Here is a 26,506-nt window from a genome sequence, read left to right as displayed (position 1 = left end):
ATAGTCGACCCCACCATTCTCCAAACTTGCACAGTCAAATTTATCGGCGGCGTCGCCTGCTTGGAAAGAATCCACAACCGCAAGTTGAATTGCTGCGAAAATAACTGAAACACAACAACAACAAGCTGAGCTGCTTGAAATGAAGAATCTATTGCGATTAAATTGAACAGATAACAGAAAATAAATCACAGCTTATTTAAAACGACGTTCTTTAAGTTAAACCCCTTTCTACACTTTCACTCAACTATTAATTAAATATAAACTAATGGCACTGCTACATAGCGAAAAATTTAAAAACAAAATCCACAGCGAAGTAAGTACAGATACACTAAAACAAATGGCTCGGTATAACAGAATTCCTGTGTCGGCGAAATAAGAAAAACAAAAACTACAAGCATTACGTGCATAAGCCTAAGTTACTGCAGCATTTTAAAGAATTGCATAACGCTGTATATGACTATATCAATCTACCATTCAATGTACAACGTTAATAGGCGTTCGGTGAAGTTACATCTAGCTAAGAATTGAACGTGTAAAATATGGTCTAGGAAGTTTTACCGAAACTTTTTGAGAAAGGCAATTAAGTAACCTTTTATAATCTCTATTTAGACTCTAGCAAAATGCTTATTATCAATGCTAGAGAAAAATTAATAGGAACAACGTAACCAAATATAGTAGTGTTTCCAAACATAATGCATCGAATATGAATATTTCAGTTAACGGAGGTTATATAAGTACAAGCCTAAAATATCGGGAAACACTGCTAGATTTACTTTCATTTAGTGTAATAAATCATAATCTTTATCTGGTAACAACACTCTATACTTTTTAAATTTATCTACATAAACTAATCTCAGATGTGTGAACGTATATCGGTTTGTCTCCTCTTTTCATCCCGTCACTTCCCGCCTCTCTTCGGAACAAATAATAAGGTATCTTTCCCCCGTGCGTTGGATCCTCGTAGCAGGTGCCGGGATAAAAGACATTCCGCTGAGAAGAAGCGATAAAACTATCGTGGAAAGACTGGGCAGATGGATTCCTTGGTTTGGAAAGGGTGCGGGAGGACGAAGGGGACCCGAGGTCAGATTTGTGAAGATCGTTGTTCATGTAGTACGGCACAGATCGTTCGAATGTTCTTTCCGTACGCAGTTGTGGCTGGTTGTAACCTCTCAATAGCTATACACGAAAATATGGGTACTTTTATAGGTTTGTTGCATTATATGTATGTTACATAAATTTTTTAATTAATTTAAAAAATTCTAGTAGTGGTTTTCCGTTCTTACCAAAATTGCAATTTTTAAAAATTTTAAGGTAGCCCATCCACGGGAAACAACTTACAGCCCATAAAAAGGAAGCCTTACAACACTTAGAACGAATATATAGTAGGATGGGGAAAGACAGTACACCGTTTTATTCTTTTTTTCTCATTCTATTTGGTAGTAAATAAAAACACTCAATGAATTATAAAACCGTATCCCAACGACTCCCATAGATCGTTATTAATTGTTTGAAAGACGATCTGGCTATTTGGATATTATGTGCTAAAGGTGTCCTGTCTTCCCCACCCTATACCATACTATGTTCTATACATTCCATAGCCTAAACTCAATACAGTATTGAGTAGGCTATGTACATTCGCATTAATTCTCATTACTGTAAACTAACCGGGGAATATGTTGGAGGTGCCGTCGCAGGTGGGTATGGTGTTGTTCTACGCATGTGGTCGGGTGAATATCCATCTGTGAACACCCCACTGTCAGACGCTGAAAGCTTTTCCATCACAGGTGCTGCAGATTGTGTTCTCGTTGCGTAAGGACTTTCTGTGATGGCGAAGTTCTTGTTCGAATGAACATAAGTTTTCACACCACCGTCGCTAAATTCCTACGGAAAAAATGTACAATACTTATATTGTGGTGGGGGGAAATGAAACACCTTTTTGCTCCTTTTTTGTCCCATTTGGTAATAAACAAATAACGTTCAGCGAATTTTATAACCATATTCTCTCGACTACCATATACCATTATTAATTATTTAAAACAAATATTTAGATATTATGTGCTATAAAGGGTCCAATCTTCCCCAATCTTGCTAAATATACGTATTGGTAACTTAAAAATATTTTGATTTCGCCACTTTATACAGGCGTAATCGTGTTTTATTTATACCCTTTAAAATCTGCTGTGCAAATTTTTCGCTGCATCATCAAACTCTTTGTGGTAACTCTCCCGAAGAGCAAACATCGTAAATTATAAGATTAATTATTAAAAATATGTCGCGTACTTGTATATAATAAAGTTGCCTTGTTTTTAATAATCGTACTTCAAAGTGAATCCAACATGGTATATATAATTTCCGAGATATATACCTGTGAAAACGACATTTGCAAAGGTTCTCCGTCTCTTGACTTTGGTTCTTCGTTTATGTTGACTTCTGTGACGTATTGGGGTGAGTTGTCACGTGATGGAGTAGATGACAAAACCACAGCTGGTGCGAATTCGGGTGACATTGGAACTACGTGCTGTTAAATACAAATGTGTTAAATATATAAAAATGCACATCAATTGTTTAATTTGGTTGTTATATATATGCGTGGTGGTTATATAGAGCGCTCGCCTCTATACCGGGCATATGGGTTCGAGGCTTGTCGCTGTCACCATTGTTGTATAGCCACTGTAAGCCATACACAAAAATCATATATAAAAAGTTGGAATAATATTTAGCCACAAAGTTGCATACTTGGAAACAATAAGTGAATATATGTGGTGTATCAACATCCGTGTTATAACGAGGGTCGTTGCCCTGCCACGCGAGGGTAAATAAGGTACATTCGTATATTGGTTCGTAGAGTAGGGTGGGAGAAGATGGGACACCTTTTCATTCTATTTTCTCGTTCCATTTGGTAGTAAACAAAGAACACTCAAAAGATTTTACAACCGTACTCTCACAACTCCCATAGAGAGCGTTGTTAATTGTTTAAAACTCGATCAGGATATTTGGATATTATGTGCTAAAGGTGTCCCATCTTCTCCCACAGTACTATATATAAACCAATAAATGAATTATTTCGACACTGCTCTGTTTTACTCTGATGTAAAGTAGAATTAAAGCGCGGTGCGACGCTTTCTTTTTGTTCTAATATTATCCTTCTAGACATAGATGTATGGGTGTGGTGCTTGGTGTAAAGGCGCGTAATTGCAGACACTTTGGGTTAAACGCCGGTAATCACTCACTGTGGTATTTACACCTGTCCGTCGTTTCAGATCTCACATATACCCGGCTCCAGCATAAGAAACCGCAAGCGGCAATCTACGGCGCAAAGAAGACCCACCTGTTGCCGGTGACGCATTTGCGGCGAATCCGATGATCCGGATCGAAGTTGGTCTGCTTGCTTTATTGCTTGTTGGGCGACTGTAACTTGAGTTCGTTGTATAGCGCCTTGCTGCTCCCCATTCGCATCGCACGTCATCTAATGTTCACGGTTACATAACAAGTTTAGGAAGAAGAATGGACAAGGGGAGAGAATTGGCACAGATTAAAAGGAAGCATGCCGAATGAAGTCAAACTGATTTAACACTGGGTTCCGGGAACCTATGCATTTACCACGTATAATCAACCGGATTAAACGGTCTTTGCAGCACGAATAATGCAAAGTGGACAAATTCAAAATTATGTGTTAAAAGAGGCGAAGGCGCTTTAGCAAATACGGATTATCTTTTATTCTCAAAAAATTCAACCTTTGCAATAACAAATATTCGGTTAATGTTGCCAACACAAACTTACCTGTAACTGCAGAGAACCATTGGTTTTGTTAGTTTGTGCGACCGACACGCTCGCCTTTGATGACGTCATTGGCTTCACGGAAACGTAAGAACATTGCGTCATAATGTTGCGCGTCTTGGCGACCGGTGCGCTGTATAAATAACTTATGAAGGTAGAGTCCGAGCAGGGATACTTATACAAACGTAAGTTTATACACTGCACCTATGTTTTGCTTGGACAGATTTGCTAGTGGTCGACAATGTCTGCACTGCTTTGTTATTGCTTCGTTTCTCCCGACGGAGCTCCTAAAACAATTACACTTATTAAGCTAAGTTGCATATAGTAGCGTGGGGTAAGATGGGACATGTTTTCATTGTTTTTTCGCGTCCAATTTGGTGGTAAAAAAACATTAAATAAATGTTTATAACCGTTTCTTCACAAATTTAAAATAATGTTGTTAATTGTTAAAAATAATCAGGAATTTTAGATTTCATTTGCCACCGTAATCTCATCTTTCCCACAATAACACCAATCAATTACTTACGTTGTACTCCTTTTTCACTTTTGCTAGTTCTCGAGACACGCTGACTGATCTACAAATAGTAAAGAAATGTGTTTGTAAGGCGATGACAGAAAGCAAGGACTTGGGTTTATGATTTTAATTGTTTACGTATTCTAACCTGTTTTGTTCAAATTTTAACTCTTGGTTTTTCATTTGAAGTTTTCGTTCCAAAGTATCGCATTTTGTTCTCAGTGTGGTGACTACGGATTTCTGCAAACAAAATAAATGGTTTGAGATACCATTACATATATATATGTGGTCAATTTAAACCTATATTTACACATACCGCTTCTTTATATCTACACCGCATATAGGTAAACATATGTGAATTGACTGGGTATATAGTAGTTAGCATATATGCTAAGATTGACTATGTCGCAAATACACCTTTATCCAATCTTGCACGAAATTAATCATTTAATTATTACAAGCAAAATTCCAACTGACATTTATATTTAGTTACATCGCCAAAAATTTTACTTTATTAGTATTTCCTCCAGGGAACAGCTCGTTGGTTCTGTCTCTTAACTTCTTCTTCAAGATCGAAATTTCATTGTTTTTGTACGATAACTCAAGTTGCAGCTGATAAAGTTTGGTCCCCCAGTCAACGAAGCGACCTGAGGCGACCCTGGACTTCGGGTGTTGCCCTGGTTGGCACGGTTCGTGCATTTGCTTGATATGTGGCGTGTCAAGCTCGTACATGTCTACAAACATACGGTATAAGATTGTGAATTTTTTTGATAAATAAAAGGGAATGTACTGCTCGTAAAATAGACAATATTGCTATATAACAGTAACTATGCGACCATACAGGTATAGTAGGGTTAGGGAAGATGGGACACCTTTTCATTTAATTTTCTCGTCCCATCTGGTAGTCAACAAAAACACTCCAAGAATTAGTAAACCGATTTCTTTAAACCTTCATAGACCGTTGTTAGTTGTTTAAAACACGAACAGGATATTTTGATAATATGTGCTAAAGACGTCTAATCTTTCCTCACAGTGCTATACAACACATAAAACCGAAGGTACGTGCTGACAATCTAAATTGTATAAATAGTTTCTTGTTGAACCTTATAGGCCTACCTTAACTAATTGAACTTATCTTTTTGCACCTCCATTTGCTTAATAAATGTTTTTCATTGAATGTTTGCTTAACAATTTAGCACTGACCCTTGTCAAATTTCACAGCGGCAGAAACCAATACATACAGACCAATACGTTTCGGTCAATTGCGGGATCGATGGGCAAATAGAAATGTTATATGAACTGGTAAGTAACCATGAACAAACAAATTTTATTATTTGCCATTTGTAACTACATTTGTTGCTACATTTTACTGTAAGCTTAAAAAAACGATAAAATGTTTTTTTTTTACTTTTTTCTCGTACGTACCATTTCAGGTCCAGTCCCAAAACTTTACTTTGCGGCCTTTGCCCTCTCGCGCTAAAAGATTACTGAATAATTACCATGACAACTTGGTTAATAAGAAGATCCGAGCGGTGCTTAGAACGAGTGTTTGAACTCAGGACAGTTGGCAAACACACGTACACTTGTAAGGGCCGGGTTGGCATAAGAGAAAAGATCTTCTCCGCAAATATATTTTTCTTTTATTATATTTAATCAGTGCGAGGGAATTCCACTTCTTTAGAAAATACACTAGGCCAGTACCAACCCTTAACTTAAATAAGCGATATGATGAATTAGCAGTTGATGAGTCGAACGTGGAACCGTTGACAGCTTTGTGTTAGCACGAAACCGACTTTAACCCCACTAATACTAAAAGTAAAGCATCTGAATCTGTTTACTTGATGATTTAACGTTATTCTACGAAAACGGAGACTCATAACGAACTAACACTAAGTTTTTAACATAAATATGACAACCGCTGCAACCTTTCAACAAAGTTTACCTATGCACAATTCAGCAATTGTATTAATTGAAACTAAACTTAACCCATCTATTCGCAACTAAATTCCAACCAAAATTTTGCGAGACCGGAAACATTTACAACTAAACTTTTTACCTTCGGTTGTTAAAGTCCTGAGGATTTCTGGCGCGTTCCAATAACTAAGAGGTGAAGAAGCTCCAACCTCGTCCGACATTAATATCCTGGTCAGCAACCGATAATACTTCAACCTAAAGGCTTAACTGAATACTGATAAATTATTTACGCAAAGGCGTATTACAAGATGCGTTTTGTTAAGCCAGGTGCTTCCTAAACGAAACAATTAATATTTCTTTTTGTAGTTAACTATAAAGCAAGAGGTGCTATCCGTTAAGCCCTAATATATCATCTGAACTAGTAAGCTATTGTCAACTTATCCCGGAGTCGGTACTGTGTACTTTCTCATTAGATCGGTTGTAAATCAGAGAAAGATGACTCGTAAAAGTTCGAGCTTATATGAGTTTACCTTGCCGACGATCGCTGTTATTTAGCGCAATTGGTCGTCAGGTAACAGCAGCCTTCAATTTCGACTCCGTTTTCCATGGTACATCTCACTATAACTACGGGTACTGGAGCGTAAAATCATATAGCTACGACAAGTACACAATAAAGTACCGACTAATAAAACTTGAACGTTTGACAACACAGCAGGGATGTCCGGGCCAGCACAAAGCTCGGAGCCTACGAAATTAGTCGCTCGAATACCCGGCGGTTTTCTGTTACACGCCATTAACAAGAGTCGTGGGCCGCAAGACATGTATATTTCACGACCTTACTCCCGCAATTTGCAACGCTTTTAATGGGCACGTATGGGAGTCAAGTAAATTTCGACACACGAGGAACATTTAGTAACACAGTAATTTGTGCCTTTTTGATTTTGGTTACGTCACAGCGTGAGTAAACAGCAACGCAGCCTCCCTAAACCACACACAGAACAAATTGAATCACGAGTAAAGGCATTTCATGAAATTTTTAACATTCTGAGTTCTATTGCAAAGTATAGTTTCTTATAATGTGGAATACGTACCGATTTTGTAAATGACGTTCTAGTTTTCTTAACCCTTTTCATTTCGCTTCTAAGAATTTCCCATTAAAATTTATCTTGATAAAAATGTTATTTAATAAAAAAATCTGAATTCTGTTTAATAGGCTGGACATTGTCTTTTATATATAGTGGAGCGGGGGAAGACAGGACACAAGCACATATTGCACAATATTTCAAAACTTAAAATGTATCACGGTTTTAGTGATACCACGAATTAGTACTTCATGCCTTTATTAATTGACAAAAATTAAAAAAACTGTATTAAAACCCACGAGAAGCTATTTAGGGGTTCGCACAACAGATGTAATTTTACCAATTTAAACGAATCAAAATGTACATTTTTCTATTATGCCTTTTTAGCCATTGAACAATTGTGCTATAGTCTTTTTAACACCAAACTTTAATACTCCACAACAGCATCATCTTTGCCGGGCACTTTATTGGACCGTGAGAATACTATCGAATGATATGGTAACATTTTTTCGTCTATCACTGAATCAGTACCGGAAAAAGAAAAAAGCTACATTTTACGCACAGTTCTGTCTCCCCCCCACCCTAGTATACCCATTTGGTAAAAGCCAAAGAATATTAAACCGTATCCCATGTGGAACACCGGTATCCTATCTTACCCCGCAGTATTATTTTTTATATAGTAGAGTGGGGAAAGATGGGACATTATTTCATTCTATTTTTTCGCCCCTTTTTGTAGTACACAAAGAAAATTCAAACAATTATAAAACCGTACCCACGCGACTCCCACAGACCGTTGTTAATTGCTTAAAACACGATCAGGATATTTAGACATTATGTGCTAAAGGTGTCCCCTCTTCCCCCACTCTACTATATTGTCTAAACATAAAAGGCCAAAATTTCTTTAACACTCTTAAACAAATTATCCATTCATTTCCGACTAAACTTTTAATGTAGAGAGCATCGCGTAAGTTTCTGCACGTAAGAATCTCTTTGCTTTGCATAAATTATGGGCAAAATACAAATCGTACAACCTGTAACCAACAAACCAGAGGGATATATAACGTAAACAAATTTATTTGGAGAAGCCGCAATGAGAAAGTGTGCAGAAACAAAATTGAATTTTTTCGCGATGATGATTGACAGAAGTGAGAACTTCAAGGTACAGCCTTATGACGACATAATGGTAGAAGTGCGTGCCAATGACGTCACGAGAGATCGACTTGTGCAGCGGTGACGTAGCCTTGGAGGAATTCTTTGGCTTTCGGATTCATGTAACCTAACATTCCCGGTATCTAAAATATAGTTAATACAACTGTCAAAACGATATGTTTTAAAGTTTCAGGCAACAATACCATTATAAAAGGCCGTAAAAAGTAATAAAGAAGCCACAAACACTTAGGATGCTTCGATTTCTATACAGTTTTATTATATCAGCCATTGAGTTGAACCACAGTGATTACTTCTGTTATGCGTGCATATAACCCTGGATAACCTTATATGTCTTCTGTATAGTAATAGAAAATCTACACTCATAGTCCTTTAGAGGTGACAAGTGTTAAAAGTACATGCTCTTACTTTTCCAGGTACATGCTTGGAAAGCCGTGAAAGTTGCTGGGCAAGATAGAACTTTGGGTTTTCCACCGATACTGGGTCATGTTCACGCTTACCAGCGAACGCTAGTTGTGAATACGCTGTCTGGTAACCTGAAGTGGTGTGAGAATAATTGTAGGTAAAGGTAAATGGTCTTGATGCTTACCTGGTGTGTCTTCTATCTCAATAAAATGTTCATCATCAGCAACAGTGTCATCGAGTGGCAATTCAAATAAACCAATAAGCGCTTCTAGAAGTGGAGCCCTGGAAATTAAAGTTCCTTAAAAAAATTGTTTTACATTTTGGCAAACCAGAGTAAATTGTTTTGGTATTTTAGCATCGTAGTTCTGAAATTACATGTTGGTTCGGTCTAGCAGCCAAACATTTTAAATACAAACTTTGAGTGTTGTTTAGTATTCACTTAGTTTCTAATCATTCCAAATATTAAAAAATTCAAATTACTAAAATTAATGCTGGCCAACTTGAATGAATTGATCATATTCTAGCTAGTATAGCCTTACCAAAGTTGAGAATAATTTTCATCGAGAAGTGCAGTACATGATGTAAGTAGTTTGGTCATTCCAACCGAACATATCTTACGCTCCATGGCTCCTGATACCTTCTGCGTTTCACTGATAATAAGTTTTTCAAGTACCATGCGGAACATTCTGTGATAGAGTGGGTGATATAAATTTAATGTTGATATTTTTGATATCCAGATAAAGCAAATAAATGTTAGGTCAAAATAATAATACAAGTATGTTTGATAGGCAGAGCTTCAGTACAAAATTAAGGCTAAATTTAATTTTTTTTTACTATAATATATAGATAATGTATGTTATGATATATTGATAATGTCAATTTGAGGGTGCTATGTTGTGTGAGTGTGCAGTGTACAAAACACAATACACTTGACTTAATCCCTAAATCTAAAGACGTTTTTATGAGCTGTACATAAACAATCTAGAAATTCATTCTGTTAAATGCTTACATTGCAAGCTTTGTACACTAGTTGGTCAATATAGTTCATAAAACATGAAGTTCACAAAACAATATAATTTATAAAGTACAGTACTGTGACTGCAAAAAAAGAAAAGAAGTCTGCAAAAAAAAAAAAAAAGAACAACAAAAGCTTGAAAACAATCATGTGAAAGTACATAAAAAGCTCATAAAATTTAACAGCAACAATAAATTTTAACAATAAAACTTCCTACTTATCCTGGAGTGAATCAACAAGTTGTTGAAACGAATCAGCAGAATTTTTGATGATGTAAAGTGAGAAGAAAACAAGGAGACCTCTCACATATTTGCTCGTCTTGCTCTTCATTAATCGTTGGAAGAGAAGAGAGAAGATCTGCTTCATGTAGGAAGCAAGAAGATCCCTGAGAAAAATATATTATGTTGTTTTGTTTGTACTGTTTGATATTTTAGGGTTAAATAAACAGGATAATAATGCAGTTTTGATTTTCTTTTAGTTTTTACAGTTTAATGAAACAGAGTTTTGTTTTATATTTGCTATATGTTACATTTGATTTACAATTTCATATAATTTAACAACTTTACATTAAAATCTTATACTTTGATATTCTGTATCTATTATAAAGGTATGTATATGTATATTTAACAATAAAAAACAACATAACATTACACAAACTTGTCATTGTTGACTGTAGGGCTTATTACTCACGGCTGCATATGTTCCACCATGCTATTAAGCAAGTAGAAACCAAAATGGTCGTTGCTTTTAGATGCAATAAGTTTCTGGAACACTCCCAGCACATTGTTGAACTTTTCAGATCGCCCGATACCGTCTCCTCCCTTCTCAATGAACGCTTGCATGAGACGGACAAGTGGAGGGACGTTACCTGGTCGCTCCCACAGCACAGGAGCCAGTAGGTGGGGGAAGAGAGCCATGTACGTCTCGGGTACTGGAGGTTCATGTAGCTCGAGCAATAGTGACATCACTGGTGCGCCAAAACAAAAGAACATTTTTAATTTAAGATATTATGATACTAACTTGGTAATTGGTATGGCCATAAAAGTCACATAAGAGATATATATGGAATATAGGAATATTTATATTTATGGAAAACGCTCTTGGTTTATTTAAGAATAAACGATGTAGCAATAAACTGCCAACAATAAATGATACAAGTTCCACATTTACCTTGAAAGACATAAGGAATAAACTCTGTGACATCTCGCTGTAAAATATCGGTGAATATTCCAAACAGAGCGGCTTCGAAACTCTTCACCGCACTTTTGTCATTAGCACATGTTGTTCGGATACAAAGTGATAACACCTCAAATAGGTAATGGTTGAAGTGTGGCTTGTTTGGGTTCTGTGATTATTTATAAATGTTTTGGTTACTCATATTGTTTTAAGGTGTAAGGGGTTACTCATATTGTTTTATTAACTTTTAAATTAAACCCTTCAAAAAAAATTAAATTAAACCCTATATAAAAGAACACAGTAAATGTATAGAGTAGAGTGGTGGAAACATGGAAATTTTAAAACTTGAGTTCTTAAAGCTGTTTCTTTGCAGCTGATTAATATGACGAGATAATAAAATGTATATATATATATTTATATATATATATATAAACATATAAATGACTAGAATGGGTAAGGTCTTACAGGCAAACACACCAGGGAATAATCTATTATGCTGCACAGTTAGTTAGCAACCTAGTTGTTATTATTAGGCTGTCCAAATTAACAGCGACACATAAATGAAAATATCCACAAAAAAGAATCCCCCACAAAGTAACATACTTTGTAACTCGTGAGCTGGCATCGTTTTCCGACCACTCATAGATAAATTAAGTTAAATTTATTCATTCATTCATTTATATGGGTCACAATTATTCCAACAAATAGTTGAAGAGATATGATTTACTTTACCCACGTAACCGACCTTGCTCACTATAGTAAGTTTCTGTGTAAGGCCTTCCACAAGTGTTGGCATATATGGTAGAATTGTCTCCTGGCTAAGGGAAGCAATACGGAGGAGAGCCTTCATCATATACTCATTCTCCTCCGAGCCAGCCATGCTCATGGCTCCAAAGATGTTGGAGAGCAACGACTCAAGATGAGGATGCACATCTTCCTTGCGGAATCTTATTGGAAAAACAATTTTTTTTTTATTATTCAAAAAACAATTTTTTTTTTTTACTTGCGGAATCTTATTAAAAAAACAAAAAAAATAATAAAAAACGTTAAACTGTTATACTACACACTTACAAAGGGACATTGCCATCTTTTATCATCAGCAATCTCTCAATAGCATGAGCAGCATATGTGTGAACGACATGGCTTGTTGACGTCAATAATCGAGTGAGGTGAGGAAAGACAAGGAGTAAGTTGGGTTTACCGAGTTGATTGCGAAAAGTTACAACAAAGCGAATGGAATCCGATTTCAACACAGGAAGGTTATTAACTGTAAATAGATGATGTTAAACGTGATGAAAACAATAATTCAACGTTTTTTATAAAACAGAAAAATATAAGTTCAGCAATTTCTTTTTAGGCAATGATGTGAATTTACAAACCTACGAACTTTTTAAAGAATTGTAAATACTAGTACGAATTATTTTATTATTACTACAATTAAATATTTTTTTAGGTATTATTACCAGACTAAAAAGTAGGTAAGATCAAATACATTGCCAAAGCCGCTAAGGTAGCAGAAAAGGCAGGCCAACCTTGAACATTTAAAAACTTCATTAGAATCATTAATATACATTACAGTTAATGATGTGAAATTTATTTCATGGGATTGTGAGTTTAACTATCACCGGATATAAAAGTTGGGGCAATCCTGCATAACCATTAATAGTACCTACCATTCTCCTGGTTCAGGTCAGTCAGAATATGTGATGTGAAAAACTCGTCAAGATTCACAAGTTGATTTGCTTGCGTAGTTCCGTGCTTTGCTGTTGAACCCTTCTGTGCAAGCGAAGTGACAAGATAAATTGCGGCGTCTTTACTTTTCCAATTAACAGCGGGGTTACTAGCATACTGTTGCAACATGCTGGCCACGTATTGAGAGAATATTTGAGTGACAGGTGCCTCAAAAAACTTGGTGAGTCCCTTAACCAAATCACATGCCGCCCTTCTTCTCGTGTCAACATCTGCATGGAGAAGTGGGACGGCATAAATAGAGGATACTTTGGGTGAATAAATACTGCAGTATCCTTTTTTAGGGTTTCAGGCTCAGTTAAAAACAGAGAAAAACATGGTTAGGTTTTATCCACAAGATAAACCTATAAATTCTATAATACGGACTAAAACAGTTAGAAAGACTCTATATTCTGTTAAACATAATCTAAGAAACTAGGACTTCTAAGCAGTCAGAACATAACTGTAAACTACATAAGCATAAGGTTTAAAGGTCACTGTAGCCTTTGTGGGCTGTGGCAAATTTTTTTAACCAAATTGAATATTTAGTGCGTGGCATTATAAAGAAAATATGTTTGTCAGGTTACTGTAGTAATATATATACATATATATATGTATATCCTCGGTTCCTAGGACTTGTACTGCTAAAGTAGTAAGCAGTAACATGACGGCACTTTTATTGTTACATAACTAAAACAATGCATAGATATATATACTGATCATTGTCTGCGCCATTCAGCAACTTGGTAGGCAGCCAACTTTGTCGATCAAAATTAAAATCACCTGATCCTTCTAAATCCCTCCGAATGTATTCTTCAGGATTATCTTCAAATTGTTCTTCGTCAGCCGTTCGAAACTCCATGTTAGGAACCACCACCTGTTTTAAGACAGAATTATTTGGTAAAGTATTTAACACTTTTATATAAACTAACTCTACCATGTTATGAAAATGATAGCGACAAAGCATTGCGAATAAATGGTAAAAATATATATTTTGTTCATCCAAACTTTCATTATCATAATTATGGTAAATAATTAGAAAAACAAACATATAATTTTTTTAAGTTATATATTTGTTTTAAAATGGGTCACCTTCTCACAGATTGAAACTAGGACACCTTCATCTTCGAACAAGGATTTGTATTGTTGTCTCTCACATACAGAACGTAAAAATCCAATAGCATTTGATACCAACTGTAAGAGTTAAAATGATTGTAAAAACCACAAGGATAAAATAAATATGACTTACTTTGAATAGTTTGAAATAACATTTTAGGTGTATGGTATTTGGGTAGAATTTTTAGAAATCGATTAAAAAAATAAAGATTGGTTTTGAATGTTACACTGTTACCAGTGTTTCCCACATACCAGGTCATATTTTACTTCTTTTCCAGTGTTGACCAACAAATTCCATACAGCAGTTACAAACTGTGGGAGAAACTTTGCGAATTCTTCATCATACTTCTGGGCATAAAGAGCTACATTGTCACATATTTGTGATTGAAGTAACTCAACTAATCCTGCTTCTTCTTCACCCTGGTGGGAAAAAACAATAAAAGTTTTAAAAGAAGTATTTTTTTTATTTATTATTGATTCTTTAAGAGCAAGTTCCTTGTCAAGGACCTAGGATTTAGGCCACATTGGGCCCATTACTTCAACAAAGTCCATTTAATTCCTTTGTGCGGCCGGTGCCACGACACCGCATCGCAGTCGGAAGCGTATTTTTCGCACCATTTTTATCCTTGAGTGCTTAAGAGTTACCGCAATTTTCAACTTTGTGCATGATTTTGGTTTTTAATATGGCTCATAATTTGGACAACCCATTAATGACTGCTGGGTCGAAGCAATGTCTGTTAAGTGTCTTATCCAAGGACACATACGACAATCAGCATTAGTGTCCAGCATCGAAGCGGGGACACTTTGGTTGCAATGCAGGCGCCGAAACCACAAAGCAACGGCACCAGACGAATTTAAAAGAAGTAATCGATAACATTTACAAATCGATAAATGAGAGTCTACACCTTGAATTTGTCAGACCATATTTTTGATGAGCAACTGGTAATTACCCCACCCTACCTGTGTGTGCAGGATAGCATTATCTGTTGTAAGTAAAGCATGGAAATGCTTCATCCAAGTTTCCATGTTATCTTCAAAAAACTCGGGAAGATCCTGATTTGTAAAGGAAAAAAATGTTTAAAATAATGTTTGCAGCACTTAAAATAAATCTTTTTTAATTTTGTTGCAGACAAAATATAGGCCTAACCAGATTCCACTTTTTTATTTTTAGAATTCCTTAGCAAAAAGGCTAAGGCCTAATGTGTAGAGCATCACCCATTATTCCACAAATCAAAAAAAATACATATTCTATACAAATTATCAACTCACATCATTTATAAACCCAAGTTTTCAAATATAACTGATAAAGTGACTGGTTAAACAATTCAAACATATTACCTGATAATTCAAGCTGTAGAAGACCTTTGATATTAGAACCAGGGAGCTGAAAAGCACCTATAAGATACAAAAAAAACATCATAAAAGAAAACCTAACTTGGCATATTGTATTACATAAAATTGATAAAAAACTTAAATTATAATAAACTCAAAGGATACAAAATAAAAACATCACCAAAAAACCTAACTTGGCCATTTTTAATATAACAGCAGTAAAAAATTAAAAAAACAAACAAAAGAGAATCTTACCTTCAGGCTTTCCTTGTCAGCAGAATGTTGCTCAGCAAGTTTGACAGTGTTGACAAAAAGTTCTGTTAGAGGAGCAGCAAAAGTGGTGAGAACATGTTTTATCTCAGTCCACAGTTTGTCTGATCTAAATTCATGCCGGTATCTGGAATAAGGGGGTAAATTTAGGCAAAATTGTAAAACAATCAGTGGGTTCATAGCTTAGTACTTGTAACTTTTAAGCAGCACGTGGCTTTCTCAAACAATTACAAAAAAATAAAATAAAGGAAACAAATAAAGTCTATTTTATTGCAACAGGTATGAAACCATTAAGTTTGGGTAAATGCTATTATGGTATAAATTTTCCACTAAAATATAGTAATTTACCACTAAATGCTATAAATTTGCAACAAAAAGTCCGTTGCATGTCGATGCTTCGGAACTTTAAAACATAATATATGTAGGCAGTAGAAGTTGCTGGTATTTCATTTGATGAATTATAAAAAAACTGTCATGTTTACCGTTTGAACAGTGAGTGTGCGGTCTGTAGAACTCCATTGATAATATGAAAGTCCGCTGACTGAAATTTCTTGTTCATATCTTCAAGCAAGGATGGCCATTTTTCTGGAAAATCTTCCCGACCTGACGATTAGCATTTGGTTAGGTTTAAAAATCAATTAATTATAACCACTATTATCAGTTAGGTTTGTTTTAAACAACAGCCTCATTGTTTAGTTTAAAATAAAAACAATAATTTAAAATGCATCATAATATGACGGGATCTAGCTTTTATTACAATCTAAGCAAGACTATTTGTGTAACGGGACACCAGTGTTATAACAAATGCCGATGACCACAGGAGGATAAGCTAAGTTACATTTACTTAACTACCATAAAACATTTAACAAACATTTAACAATGTTTTAACTTGTATCATCAATATAACATCACCTATTATACTGATAGCCTCACTCAGTTGCTTCTGATATTGCTTTGGGCTTGTTAACATTAGGTCAACCACAGTACATTTTATAGTATTTCTATCTTGCTCTGAAACTTTGGATGCCTCGTCTTCGTTCTAGAAACATAAACAGATTTTTTTCATACATAAAAATACAGGTAGGGGTAGGCTATGTTTAATGACTTTACACGTGCACATGCTTTTTCATATATTAAATACTACAAAAAATACAATATTTACTGAGTAAATTTTTACTTCAAAAAAATGTTTGAGACAATATAAGGCTAAAAGCTACTTACAACACGCCAATTCCGTTTGACAAAGTTCTTGAAGGTGATGGCAGCAGCAAGAGGGACCATCCCGGGATTTTGTTGCTGTCTCCCATCATCAACAAGTTTAAGCAACATAACAGCATACCCTGGATTTCCTTCAACATTTTCTAGATATTTTTCAGCTATTTGGGAAAAAAATAAAATCAGCTTTTAATATATATAACTGTATAGGCCTATATATATACCACATACAATATTTCAATAGAAATTTAACCATAAATGGTTTAGGCAATTAAATACTTTTGTACATATAAATGTGTTGGACCAACAAATTGTAATTGGAAATGTTGTATTATAATGTCAATATATTGATGTAGCACGATAATAAACGAAGTGTATATTTTTAATTGTTTACGTATGAAACCATGCAAGTAGGCAAACGAACCTTGTTTACGAACATTTTCATCTGCAGAAAGAGTTTTCTCTAGTGCCTGGTATGCTTCAGCTGCCATTTCATTAAAGCTTCACATAAAGACTAAACCGTGAACGTGTAAATGCTATTGTAGTTCCACTGGGAAAAAAAACGAATCACAAATTGTACACGTCTGTATTCGCGTTAATCGTAAGAAAAATTTAGGTTTGATTTTCTTGAAAAAAATTGGCGCCGCATGATAAGCGGAACATCACCATTCCGTATTTACGGAACAGACGATTTTGACATTTTTTAAAACAAACATGAAGCTTTGTTGCTAACTAACACGAATATGCTGAATGCTTAACTGAAAAACTATAAACAAAACGTTTTGACTATTCTATGGATTGAGAATGGTAAGATATGCTTGATGAAGTAATATGATGGAGTGGTACCCTGATCACTTCTGACGTCATTGTATGCATGGGGAAATCCCCGAGTTGTTTTGGGGGTTTTAGTTTTTCATTGTTTGTGATATTTCTTGTTATATTTGTTCTTTAACCAAATATTTGAGTATGTAAGAATTGATGGAAATCTTTTTCACAAATTATATCAGACAGGTTACATTATATTGTTATTTTAATACTAAAGTAAGGTACCAGTACCTTTCATTAACAAAAGTCCTAAATTAGTTATATAGTTATACCTAACTAAATGACATAGTTATACCTAACTAATTTTCTGTATCAGTAACATTAGAAAATAGCAATGGTTGCTACTAAAATTATTGGCTATTTACATCTGGTGTTTTGATACTTGTGGCATTCGGTGGATTGTAAAATGACATAATTCTATGACATCCAATACAGGAAATAATTAAATTTTGAGCCCTTTTCATTGTTCATGCTGTGTATTTATGCTTTGTATTGAAATGAAGCCTAAATGTATCAGTCTTTAAAAACTGCAGTGTATAGGAATATTTAATTTAAATAAAGTTTATATACCGAAGGGGGGGATGGAATCTTCATCAGACGGCCATAAACTGGCCAAAACTGCAAGTGGTTTGCGTATGATTCCTGTATCAGATATGTATGCTTCTCCATTTGCTCTGTCTGAGCCGCAATGGGTTTCTGATAAAGACTGCAATGCTTGTGAGTCGTGCAAAAAGTCTTTTGACTTTTTCAACCGTCGCCATCACTGCAGACGTTGTGGTTTATGTTTTTGTGATAACTGCACTCATTATGTCCTGCCACTCAAAAGAATGTACTTCATGGACCCAGTCCGGCATTGCTATGACTGTGCTGTAATTTCAAAAGCTGAAACCGAGTTTTACGAAAAATCTATCCCTGCTCTAACACAGGGTACACTGATGTCCGTATCAGAACCAATTGCTAATTCCAGTGAAAGCTTTGGAGAATTTGACTGCAAACTTTCAAAAGATCATCGAATTTTAAAGCTGGTTCATACAAAGAAGTCAAAAGCTGATGCCAACCCACCAAAGATCATACTGTCCAAACTCCTTGAAATAAAGTTCATTATTACTGATTCTGGAGATGCAGGAACACAGAAGACACCAGCTGGGTTTAAAATCACATATAAAGATGAAGAAGACAGTGCAATTACACACTCTCTTATTCTCAGGGCAGTTGAACCAAAATCATCACTTCCGTGGCTAAGTTCATTCCAGAAAGCTATTAAAATGCTCTTCGAGGCAAGAAATGTTGCATAAAATGGAACACATACTCAGGCCCTGTATTTATCATTTATATATATATATGTCATACTTGCATTACCGTCTATTTTTTTACTAGTAATAAAAACTAGTGCAGTGGTCCCAACATTTTTTGGTGCATTTCATTTGGTAATTGTGGAACTTATCATTTAGTTGTTCATAAACATTAATTCAAAGTGGTTTAAAGAATTGAAGTAGCAAGTGCCTTTTAAACCTGGTACTACACTGGTCTGATAATAAACACAATGAATAACTTCGGTTTGTTACCATTGACTAGTGTATCATTATCATACCTATCTAACAGCCACTACGCATGCACAATGCTTAATCACTGCATTAAACTGTTACATGTTTCAGTTATAGTTTTACTGTAATATTGTATCTTTAAAAAAAAAATATGTTCATCTAATGAACTGATATATTTTAGTGCCTGGTAGTTTTCTAACATAGAATTATATTGCAACATCAGCTTTTAATAAAGTAGGCTATCACTTATAACAATAGGTAGTGTTTATTTATTATTTATACATATCTTACTTTACCATTACCACTATATATTGTATTAAACCGCATGTCTAAATATGTATATGCCCCAATCACAGTGTTATTTGAATGTCAATTGCATTTTATGTATTCGTCACATTATGTTACAGAACTGTTTTCTCACTGCCTAAAATTTAGTTTTAAAATGCCAACTGTACTTGGCCTTGAAGGAAGTGCAAACAAACTGGGAATTGGAATAATACAAGATGGAAAAGTGCTTTCTAATCCCAGACACACCTACATAACACCCCCTGGAGAAGGTTTTCTGCCAAGGGAAACTGCAAAGCATCACAAAGACTGGATTTTATCAATTTTGCGACAAGCGCTAGACGAAGCTCAGATCTCGCCAAACGATTTGGATAGTGTGGCTTACACAAAAGGCCCTGGCATGGGAGCACCATTGGTTTCAGTTGCTGTTGTTGCCAGAACCATTGCACAGCTTTGGAACAAACCAATTATTCCTGTAAATCATTGCATTGCTCATATTGAAATGGGTCGACTTATCACAGGTTCAAAAAACCCAACAGTGCTCTATGTGTCTGGTGGCAATACGCAAGTCATTGCCTATGCTGATAAGAAGTACAGAATATTTGGAGAAACTATTGACATAGCTGTTGGAAACTGCCTAGATCGCTTTGCGAGAGTGCTTCACATTTCTAATGATCCAAGCCCAGGTTATAACATTGAGCAGATGGCAAAAAAAGGGAAAAAGTATATTCACCTTCCTTATACTGTGAAAGGAATGGATATCTCCTTTTCTGGCCTTTTATCATTTATAGAAACAGCAGCCAATACAAAAATAACATCAGGAGAGTGTACCGCAGAAGACCTCTGTTATTCTTTACAAGAAACCGTCTTTGCGATGTTAGTTGAAATAACGGAGCGTGCGATGGCACATTGCGGTTCCCAAGAAGTTTTGATAGTAGGAGGAGTTGGTTGTAATGTTAGATTACAGGAAATGATGGCGGTAATGGCTTCGGAGCGTGGGGCTAAGCTTTTTGCAACGGATGAACGATTTTGTATCGATAATGGAGCCATGATTGCACAAGCTGGTTCATTAATGTTTAGCTCAGGGTTAAAAGCAGCGAAGAAAGAAGACTTGCTTGAGGACTCCTGGTGCACGCAGAGATTTCGTACTGATGAAGTGCTGGTCACTTGGAGGAAGTGATGTTAAAAAAACTTGACAATACTGGGTTACTCCATTTCAACGGATTTTTTAAAAAAATTAAAAATTAATTCAAAATTTTTTAACTTACTACTTTTGTATTACTATTATCCCTCGCCTTTTGAAAAAAAATCTTCAATCATGTTTTCAAACCATAGAAAAACATGGAGATAATTTTATAGCATCAATATTTAGGCAATCGCGTTTTGTATTTTGTCATCTTGGTGCTGTTTATTTATAATCACAATGAAGGTGCCAGGAACAATTGGATACCCTATAATTGGTGACAAATCAAGGGAATTTTTAAGGTAAAATTGAATTGGTTATTACATTGTATATAATATCAGTATGATAAATAAACAGTCTAGATAGGGTACCAGGTGTATATTTAATAATTTTAAGATTTGCATTACTATAGGCTTACGGTACAGTTACGTATCAGGCCCCTTTAAAACGGTATTTAATGTTTTCTCTATTTTTGCAGCGATCCAACCAAGTTTATTACATCCCGAATAAATGAACATTCTTCCCGAATTTTTCAATGTAGGATACTCAACAACCCAACAATATTTGTATGTTCTCCTCAGGCTGTAAAAACGCTGCTCAGTGAAGGTCGGTGTGCTTAACACATTTAAAAAACGAATATTAATGATTGTATATATATTGCTTTTGTAAAAATACATTCTCCCAATATGCAGATTTAAAATTTTTTTAAAGAATATGCAAAATTACATTTGTACAAGATGAAGAACAGTTAATTGAATTACCTAAAAGCTAATTGTGCAGTAATTAAGCACCACACAAAACATATTTCGAAAGTTCCGTTGTGGTTTCCGCCAAGCGATGTAGGAATTCAAAATTAAAATGTTGAGTGTTAAGATGTACAGAATCTAACAACACAAATAAAAACAAGAAGAACTGTTCAACAAAAAAAGAATCTTTAACGCACTTCACGCACATTCTTCAATATTAACATAGCTGTATGTGTAGCTGTCTTTTTTTAACATTAGCAATTGATATTTTTTGTAAACCTGTAAATTACTTAATGAAATGCATATGTAGTAACTGTTAAACTATAACGACAAATGATAAAACTCCTTAAACTGACTTATATTTACAACCGCCATTGCGCAATGATTTTTATTGTTTAAGTTACGTAACTTGTTATACCTCAATACAAAGTGATTAGAAAATGACCTGTTTGTTTTTTTTAGAAATGGCCAATGATATTGAGCATGGCTATAAAAGTATATTGCATCGCTTGTATGGTGATAACATTGTATTTGAAAATGATGTGACAGCCAATGAATTACACAACTGCCTCAAGAACTGCTTCCAAAATATGGAGCTTTATAAAGAAACAGTGAATAGGTGAGTAAACATGATGCCTGTGAGTTCTTTAAAAACTCAATAAAATGGTGTATAATATGTGATATATATATGTGCTTAACTGGTTGTTAAGTATTTAAAACAAAATATAAAGTACCCATGTCACCTTTGTTTTAAAAGAATAACATTTCATGCAGAAAGTAACCACATATACATACATCATATTACGTGACACATTATTTACTCTTAAAGTAACCCTTCTTGCACAAATAAACGTGTACACCATGATTAGACGATACTCGTGTAATTCTTAACATTGCTTTTATGTTAAAAACTTATAACCAAGGTTTTAAAACATTTAATGTTGTGAACTTTTACCCGAACTCAGACACTGCTTTTTCACCCTTCTATTTTCTGTTACAGGTTATGTGAACCTCTGCTCTCATCCTTGCATTTAAGGTAGGCTTTAAACCTGATATTCTCTTAATATATATATGATTTAATGCAGCATTTTAGGAACATTTTGTTACAGAACTGAACCAGTGTACATCTACCCTGAGTTTAAGAGGGTAATGACTCGAATGTGCCTGGAATTATTCCTGGGCATCAAAACGGAATCCTGTTTGGACCAAACTGAAGAAATAACTCATCTTGCTACACAGCATTGGCATGGTTAGAAAATGTAGCAGTTTTTAAAAAAAATTGGAATATATATACTAAAAGTTTCAAAATAAAAACTGTTAATCTGTTTTTCCTTTTTTTCCGATAAACTATCAGTGACAATAACTTCAGTTTCATGCATGATGTTACTACCTAAATAATTGCCTAAAATACTGTTTCAGGGTAATGTAGAAACAATAATAGCTTAAAGAAATATAGCATATATGATAATGAAAGCCTGGTTGGAATTCATTAATTAAATATTCTATTTGTGTTATCACCTGTGGCAAAGCATACCATAGAACCTGCAATTTAGACCTGAGTTGGCTTATCACCCTAAAACATCTTATTTGTAACATTGAACTATCCAGGAATTATTTCTGTTCCTGTGTCCTTGAAAATTCCCTTAGCGGGTGAGTCAACCTATAGTTTGGCTGTTCAAGCAAAAGAGAAACTACTTTCTATAATTCGATCAATTTTGTTGGGTCAAAATGGACAAGGTATTCACTTAAAATTTGTAATAGATTCAAATTTAGTAATTTCAAAATATGTAATGTATTTTCTATTCTATTGTACAAACAATCCACTTAAAATTAAGAAAAGCATAAAATTACGGTCAAAGTTGGCTTGTAATATATAACTACAGTTACATCAGCCATAGATAGCTTATCTAGCTTCAAATGTATAAACTTGGTAAAAACTTAAGTTAACTTGGTAACAAATTTAATAAAAGGTTTCTACTTCTGAGTAATAAACTATATAATTCAATTCAAAATAAAACAAAAATAAAATCCAGATTGTTTAAAACCTAATATAACTTACCAATCAACTTGCCACACTTACTGTACATTGTTTGACACACAACTAAACAATGACATATAAACGCGCGAAAATCAATTGTTCGCTAGGTGACGCTAGTGTTGCAGCAAAACTCAGACACGCCGATTTTTCAAACAGCAAGTCCCTCGAGCAACATTTACTTCTCTTTGTATCCGCTGTAATACCGAAAGCGTTTGCTTCTCTCATCACATCATTCATTATCGTTATGGCAGGCGACGACAAGGTAAATACTTAATATGTCACCCAAAAATACCTCCCGCAAATCGCATTATTCCGTCTACAGGAGGCCTTACGGGCACGGGCGCGCACCGATTCTAAATTTCTCGATCGCGTTCTCTTAGAAGTGGAGCGAATGTGGCCGCCTCTGTTTGCTGGTCGTCGTCTGGTGCGGCGAACCACCACTTTGGAAAGTTATGATTTACCGAAAGTAAGTGGATGAATATAAAGTTACCAGCTCGCCTTTCAAGCTCAATGGCCTCATCGCGCTTACTATTTTCAGGATTACGCGATCATGTATGTCACTCATGCCGCTCATCGAGATCCCGAGGTATTTCCGGAGCCGAATTCCTTTAATCCCGACCGATGGATCACATGGTTAGTACTTCGGCTTATCTTAACGCATAGATGAGACCTTTCTCTTGAAACTGAACGAAAGTGTGTGTTTATTAAGCCAACGGCTGTAAAGTCCTGAAAACTGAGTCATTTACAACTCATAGCTACAGCTTTGTCACTCGGTTCATTTACTTACCTAACAATGACCGTGCGCATAAATTATGAATTCCGCTGATTGAATCACATGTTCACAGTAACGCTGGTCAAGAGGACTTAGTACTTTGCTTTGGCTCGGGGCCGCGATGTTGTGTTGGAACTGACCTAATTCGCCGTATTCTACGTGACGTAGCGAGCCGTCTCCTGCAGAACTACGAATGGTCCTTGGCCCCACCGAATCAAGATACGTCATATAAGTACCTGCCTGTCGCTCGACCTGCGGTTCAACCAAGTATCGCATTCTCTTCATACCTCACCAATGATGAGCCTTTTTTCGACGCTTGCGGCTGACAGAAGCACTTCAAAACTCGTCCATATTACCTACTAAGCAATATCTTCAATCGCCGTCTTATGTTTTGCACATGCTATGAAACTAGGTCGCAGGTAATTGGTCCTCAATTAAGTTGCCAGTTTCCTAATTATTTGTGCGTTAAAAACACTGTAGAATTTATTTCTTCACGTAGTTCTTGCTCTTAGATTACGTATCGCCCTCCGCTGTAATTATTGCATCATGAGTAGCGTTGTGTAATGTTTTGGGTTTGTTCTCGCGGCACAAGGTACGGATGACCACGCTATGACCCAATCAAAGTGATAAAGACGCACCGATATAAACGGAACCGCAGCTTATCCTTAGGCGGCTATTCGACGTAAATCGGATCGCTTGACAAAATGCCAAAAAGACTTACGCTAATCGCGGGGCATCAGGTTTTTTCACATTTTCGGGGAAGTCATTTTTACAGCCAGACACCAGCAAGCAGTCATGCCCCCAAAAATCTCGAAGTAAACCAAAATAGTTTCTGCGTATTGACTACCAAAACATTTTTTGTTTATGGTGCTTTTGCTCCATCAGGCGTCTCTAAAGTAATTCTTAAACTATGACCAATTTTCGCGTAAAAAAGAATACAAAATTTAATCACCACTGCTGTGACGTCACCCCGAGGTCTGGTTACGTGGGTTTTTCCTGATTTTATACTTGCTGCCGTCACGCACTGTGGGAGAATATCTATACCGTTCTTGCCACTGCTGTTGCACCTGGATTTGGAAGTGTGACAAACATCCGTCCACATATTTATATTCGTTTGACGAATGAAGTGACAGGCTGCTGTTTCTGTTTACAACAAATTTCTTATTCATTGCGTTTTGAGTGGCTTCGGGTTTATCTGCCGCGCCAATGCATTTAGCTTTCATGATTTGGTCGGCTGTGCGCCGAAAATGGGTTTATTTGGCCATCTCTCTATGATGAAATATTAATTCTGTTTTGTAAGACTTAAAGTTCGCCAGAATAATCTTATTTCGAGGTATCGCTAGTTTCCGCAACCTGCAGTTACATACGAGATCGTATATCTATTAATCACCACAAAAAGCTTATTATTTCGATGTCTGGTTAAATTAGAAACGAGATCATTGGGCTAACATATCCCGCACTGTATATCATTATACCAACGATATACAGTTTTTACTAACGAACCTAACACGATAGAACTTCGTATCGAATTTTTAGTTTGTATTTTACCTGCGTTTAAATGTAATCCGTTTCTTCACACCCCGCAAAAAAACGTGACTAACAGCTCATACACAGATAGTAAGCGATACGGGTCAGTGCGCAATTCCATCGATTATGGCGTCAAATAACCGACTACCATATACATTTCTCCAACAACTATTGCTAGGCATCAAAATACAAAGCAAAATTACCAGTAACCCGATCTCGAATAACGACAACCGTAATCAGTTCTATGCCGACCAAAAAAACGATACATACTCGATCATTCTATTTTTGTATGCCTATTTTCTTATGTATCTATATACACCTTATAATGTTCACTAATGTGGTAGCCGTGCTGTAACGTAAATAAATTTTAAAAATCGTTTTATTTGTACATTTTTTTTACGGAAATCTTTATGCTGAGGTAATGTTTTAAATTAAATGGCAAACGAATTCCCGGAGAGCTTATTACCACTTTCTGCGTGTAATATGGGTTGTACACAAAGATACCCGCTTTAATTTTCGGTTTGAAGGTCACTGGATGGTGAAATAATATGTTGTCACAATGCATACAACTATTGTATCATGTATGTTTATAAGTTATTTCGTCATGAGTGCGAAAACTTCCAATACACTGTAATGATGTGACGACCGTTTCCGGTATGTAGTAATTTGCGTTTAATTTGTTTTCGCACTTATGTTTTAGCACCATGTTAATTTTAAAACTGATGGTCGTTCTGTTATAAAGTAACAAAAACAAGTTCTGTAACCAACAAAATGTTTTTAAGCATAATAAACAAAACAAGCAGTTATTGCAAAAAAGAGAACAAAACAATTGTGTCATTACATAGAGTTTTTTAGTCGTAAGCTGTGGTCTAACA

At 35.5% G+C, this 26,506-nt stretch overlaps 5 protein-coding genes across 8 annotated transcripts; 3 read left to right on the top strand and 2 right to left on the bottom strand.

Moving 5' to 3' along the window:
• Positions 1-131: 131 nt before the first annotated feature.
• On the bottom strand, positions 132-6,915 carry LOC149743039 (uncharacterized). Of its 3 annotated transcripts, none has more exons than XM_089880149.1 (10): positions 6,348-6,915; positions 4,802-5,025; positions 4,440-4,531; positions 4,304-4,352; positions 3,982-4,064; positions 3,781-3,910; positions 3,329-3,466; positions 2,366-2,518; positions 1,666-1,881; positions 132-1,176 (listed from the first exon to the last, which is right to left on the bottom strand). In XM_089880149.1, the coding sequence occupies exons 1-10, from the start codon at positions 6,424-6,426 to the stop codon at positions 835-837; spliced, it is 1,506 nt and encodes a 501-aa protein (XP_089736275.1). In that variant the 5' UTR covers positions 6,427-6,915; the 3' UTR covers positions 132-834. The 3 variants fall into 3 exon arrangements, with proteins under 3 accessions (XP_089736275.1, XP_089736284.1, XP_089736291.1); XM_089880158.1 differs by lacking the exon at positions 6,348-6,915 and adding an exon at positions 5,717-6,292; XM_089880165.1 differs by lacking the exon at positions 6,348-6,915 and adding an exon at positions 5,408-5,601.
• A 1,430-nt stretch (positions 6,916-8,345) lies between these two features.
• Positions 8,346-23,416, bottom strand: LOC149743036 (exportin-2-like). 2 transcript variants are annotated; one of them, XM_089879677.1, is made up of 21 exons: positions 23,354-23,416; positions 17,136-17,261; positions 16,718-16,872; positions 16,409-16,535; positions 15,979-16,099; positions 15,482-15,623; positions 15,233-15,289; positions 14,855-14,947; positions 14,147-14,314; positions 13,871-13,972; positions 13,562-13,655; positions 12,724-13,011; positions 12,122-12,317; positions 11,796-11,997; positions 11,045-11,219; positions 10,565-10,841; positions 10,092-10,259; positions 9,399-9,545; positions 9,044-9,141; positions 8,863-8,990; positions 8,346-8,579 (listed from the first exon to the last, which is right to left on the bottom strand). In XM_089879677.1, the coding sequence occupies exons 2-21, from the start codon at positions 17,200-17,202 to the stop codon at positions 8,493-8,495; spliced, it is 2,892 nt and encodes a 963-aa protein (XP_089735803.1). In that variant the 5' UTR covers positions 17,203-17,261; positions 23,354-23,416; the 3' UTR covers positions 8,346-8,492. The 2 variants fall into 2 exon arrangements, with proteins under 2 accessions (XP_089735803.1, XP_089735794.1); XM_089879668.1 differs by lacking the exon at positions 23,354-23,416 and having other exon boundaries at positions 17,136-17,284.
• On the top strand, positions 18,118-19,489 carry LOC149743038 (zinc finger FYVE domain-containing protein 21-like). The gene has a single exon (XM_089880588.1). The coding sequence runs from the start codon at positions 18,118-18,120 to the stop codon at positions 18,829-18,831; it is 714 nt and encodes a 237-aa protein (XP_089736714.1). The 3' UTR covers positions 18,832-19,489.
• Positions 19,406-20,705, top strand: LOC149743037 (putative tRNA N6-adenosine threonylcarbamoyltransferase). The gene has a single exon (XM_089880328.1). It carries the CDS (start codon positions 19,406-19,408, stop codon positions 20,543-20,545), a length of 1,140 nt encoding a protein of 379 aa, XP_089736454.1. The 3' UTR covers positions 20,546-20,705.
• Positions 20,703-26,011, top strand: LOC149743035 (uncharacterized). Its single transcript, XM_089880246.1, has 10 exons — positions 20,703-20,850; positions 21,027-21,154; positions 21,757-21,913; positions 22,295-22,330; positions 22,404-22,543; positions 22,903-23,031; positions 23,440-23,594; positions 23,655-23,798; positions 23,871-23,965; positions 24,178-26,011. Exons 1-10 carry the CDS (start codon positions 20,789-20,791, stop codon positions 24,428-24,430), a joined length of 1,299 nt encoding a protein of 432 aa, XP_089736372.1. The 5' UTR covers positions 20,703-20,788; the 3' UTR covers positions 24,431-26,011.
• The last annotated feature ends 495 nt before the right edge of the window (positions 26,012-26,506 follow it).

The sequence above is a fragment of the Ciona robusta genome, chromosome 1 (assembly GCF_009617815.1).
Source record: "Ciona robusta chromosome 1, ASM961781v2".
NCBI classification, from domain to species: domain Eukaryota; kingdom Metazoa; phylum Chordata; class Ascidiacea; order Phlebobranchia; family Cionidae; genus Ciona; species Ciona robusta.
Note: the sequence above shows the minus strand (reverse complement) of the source record. Positions and strands in the feature narration are given on the sequence as shown.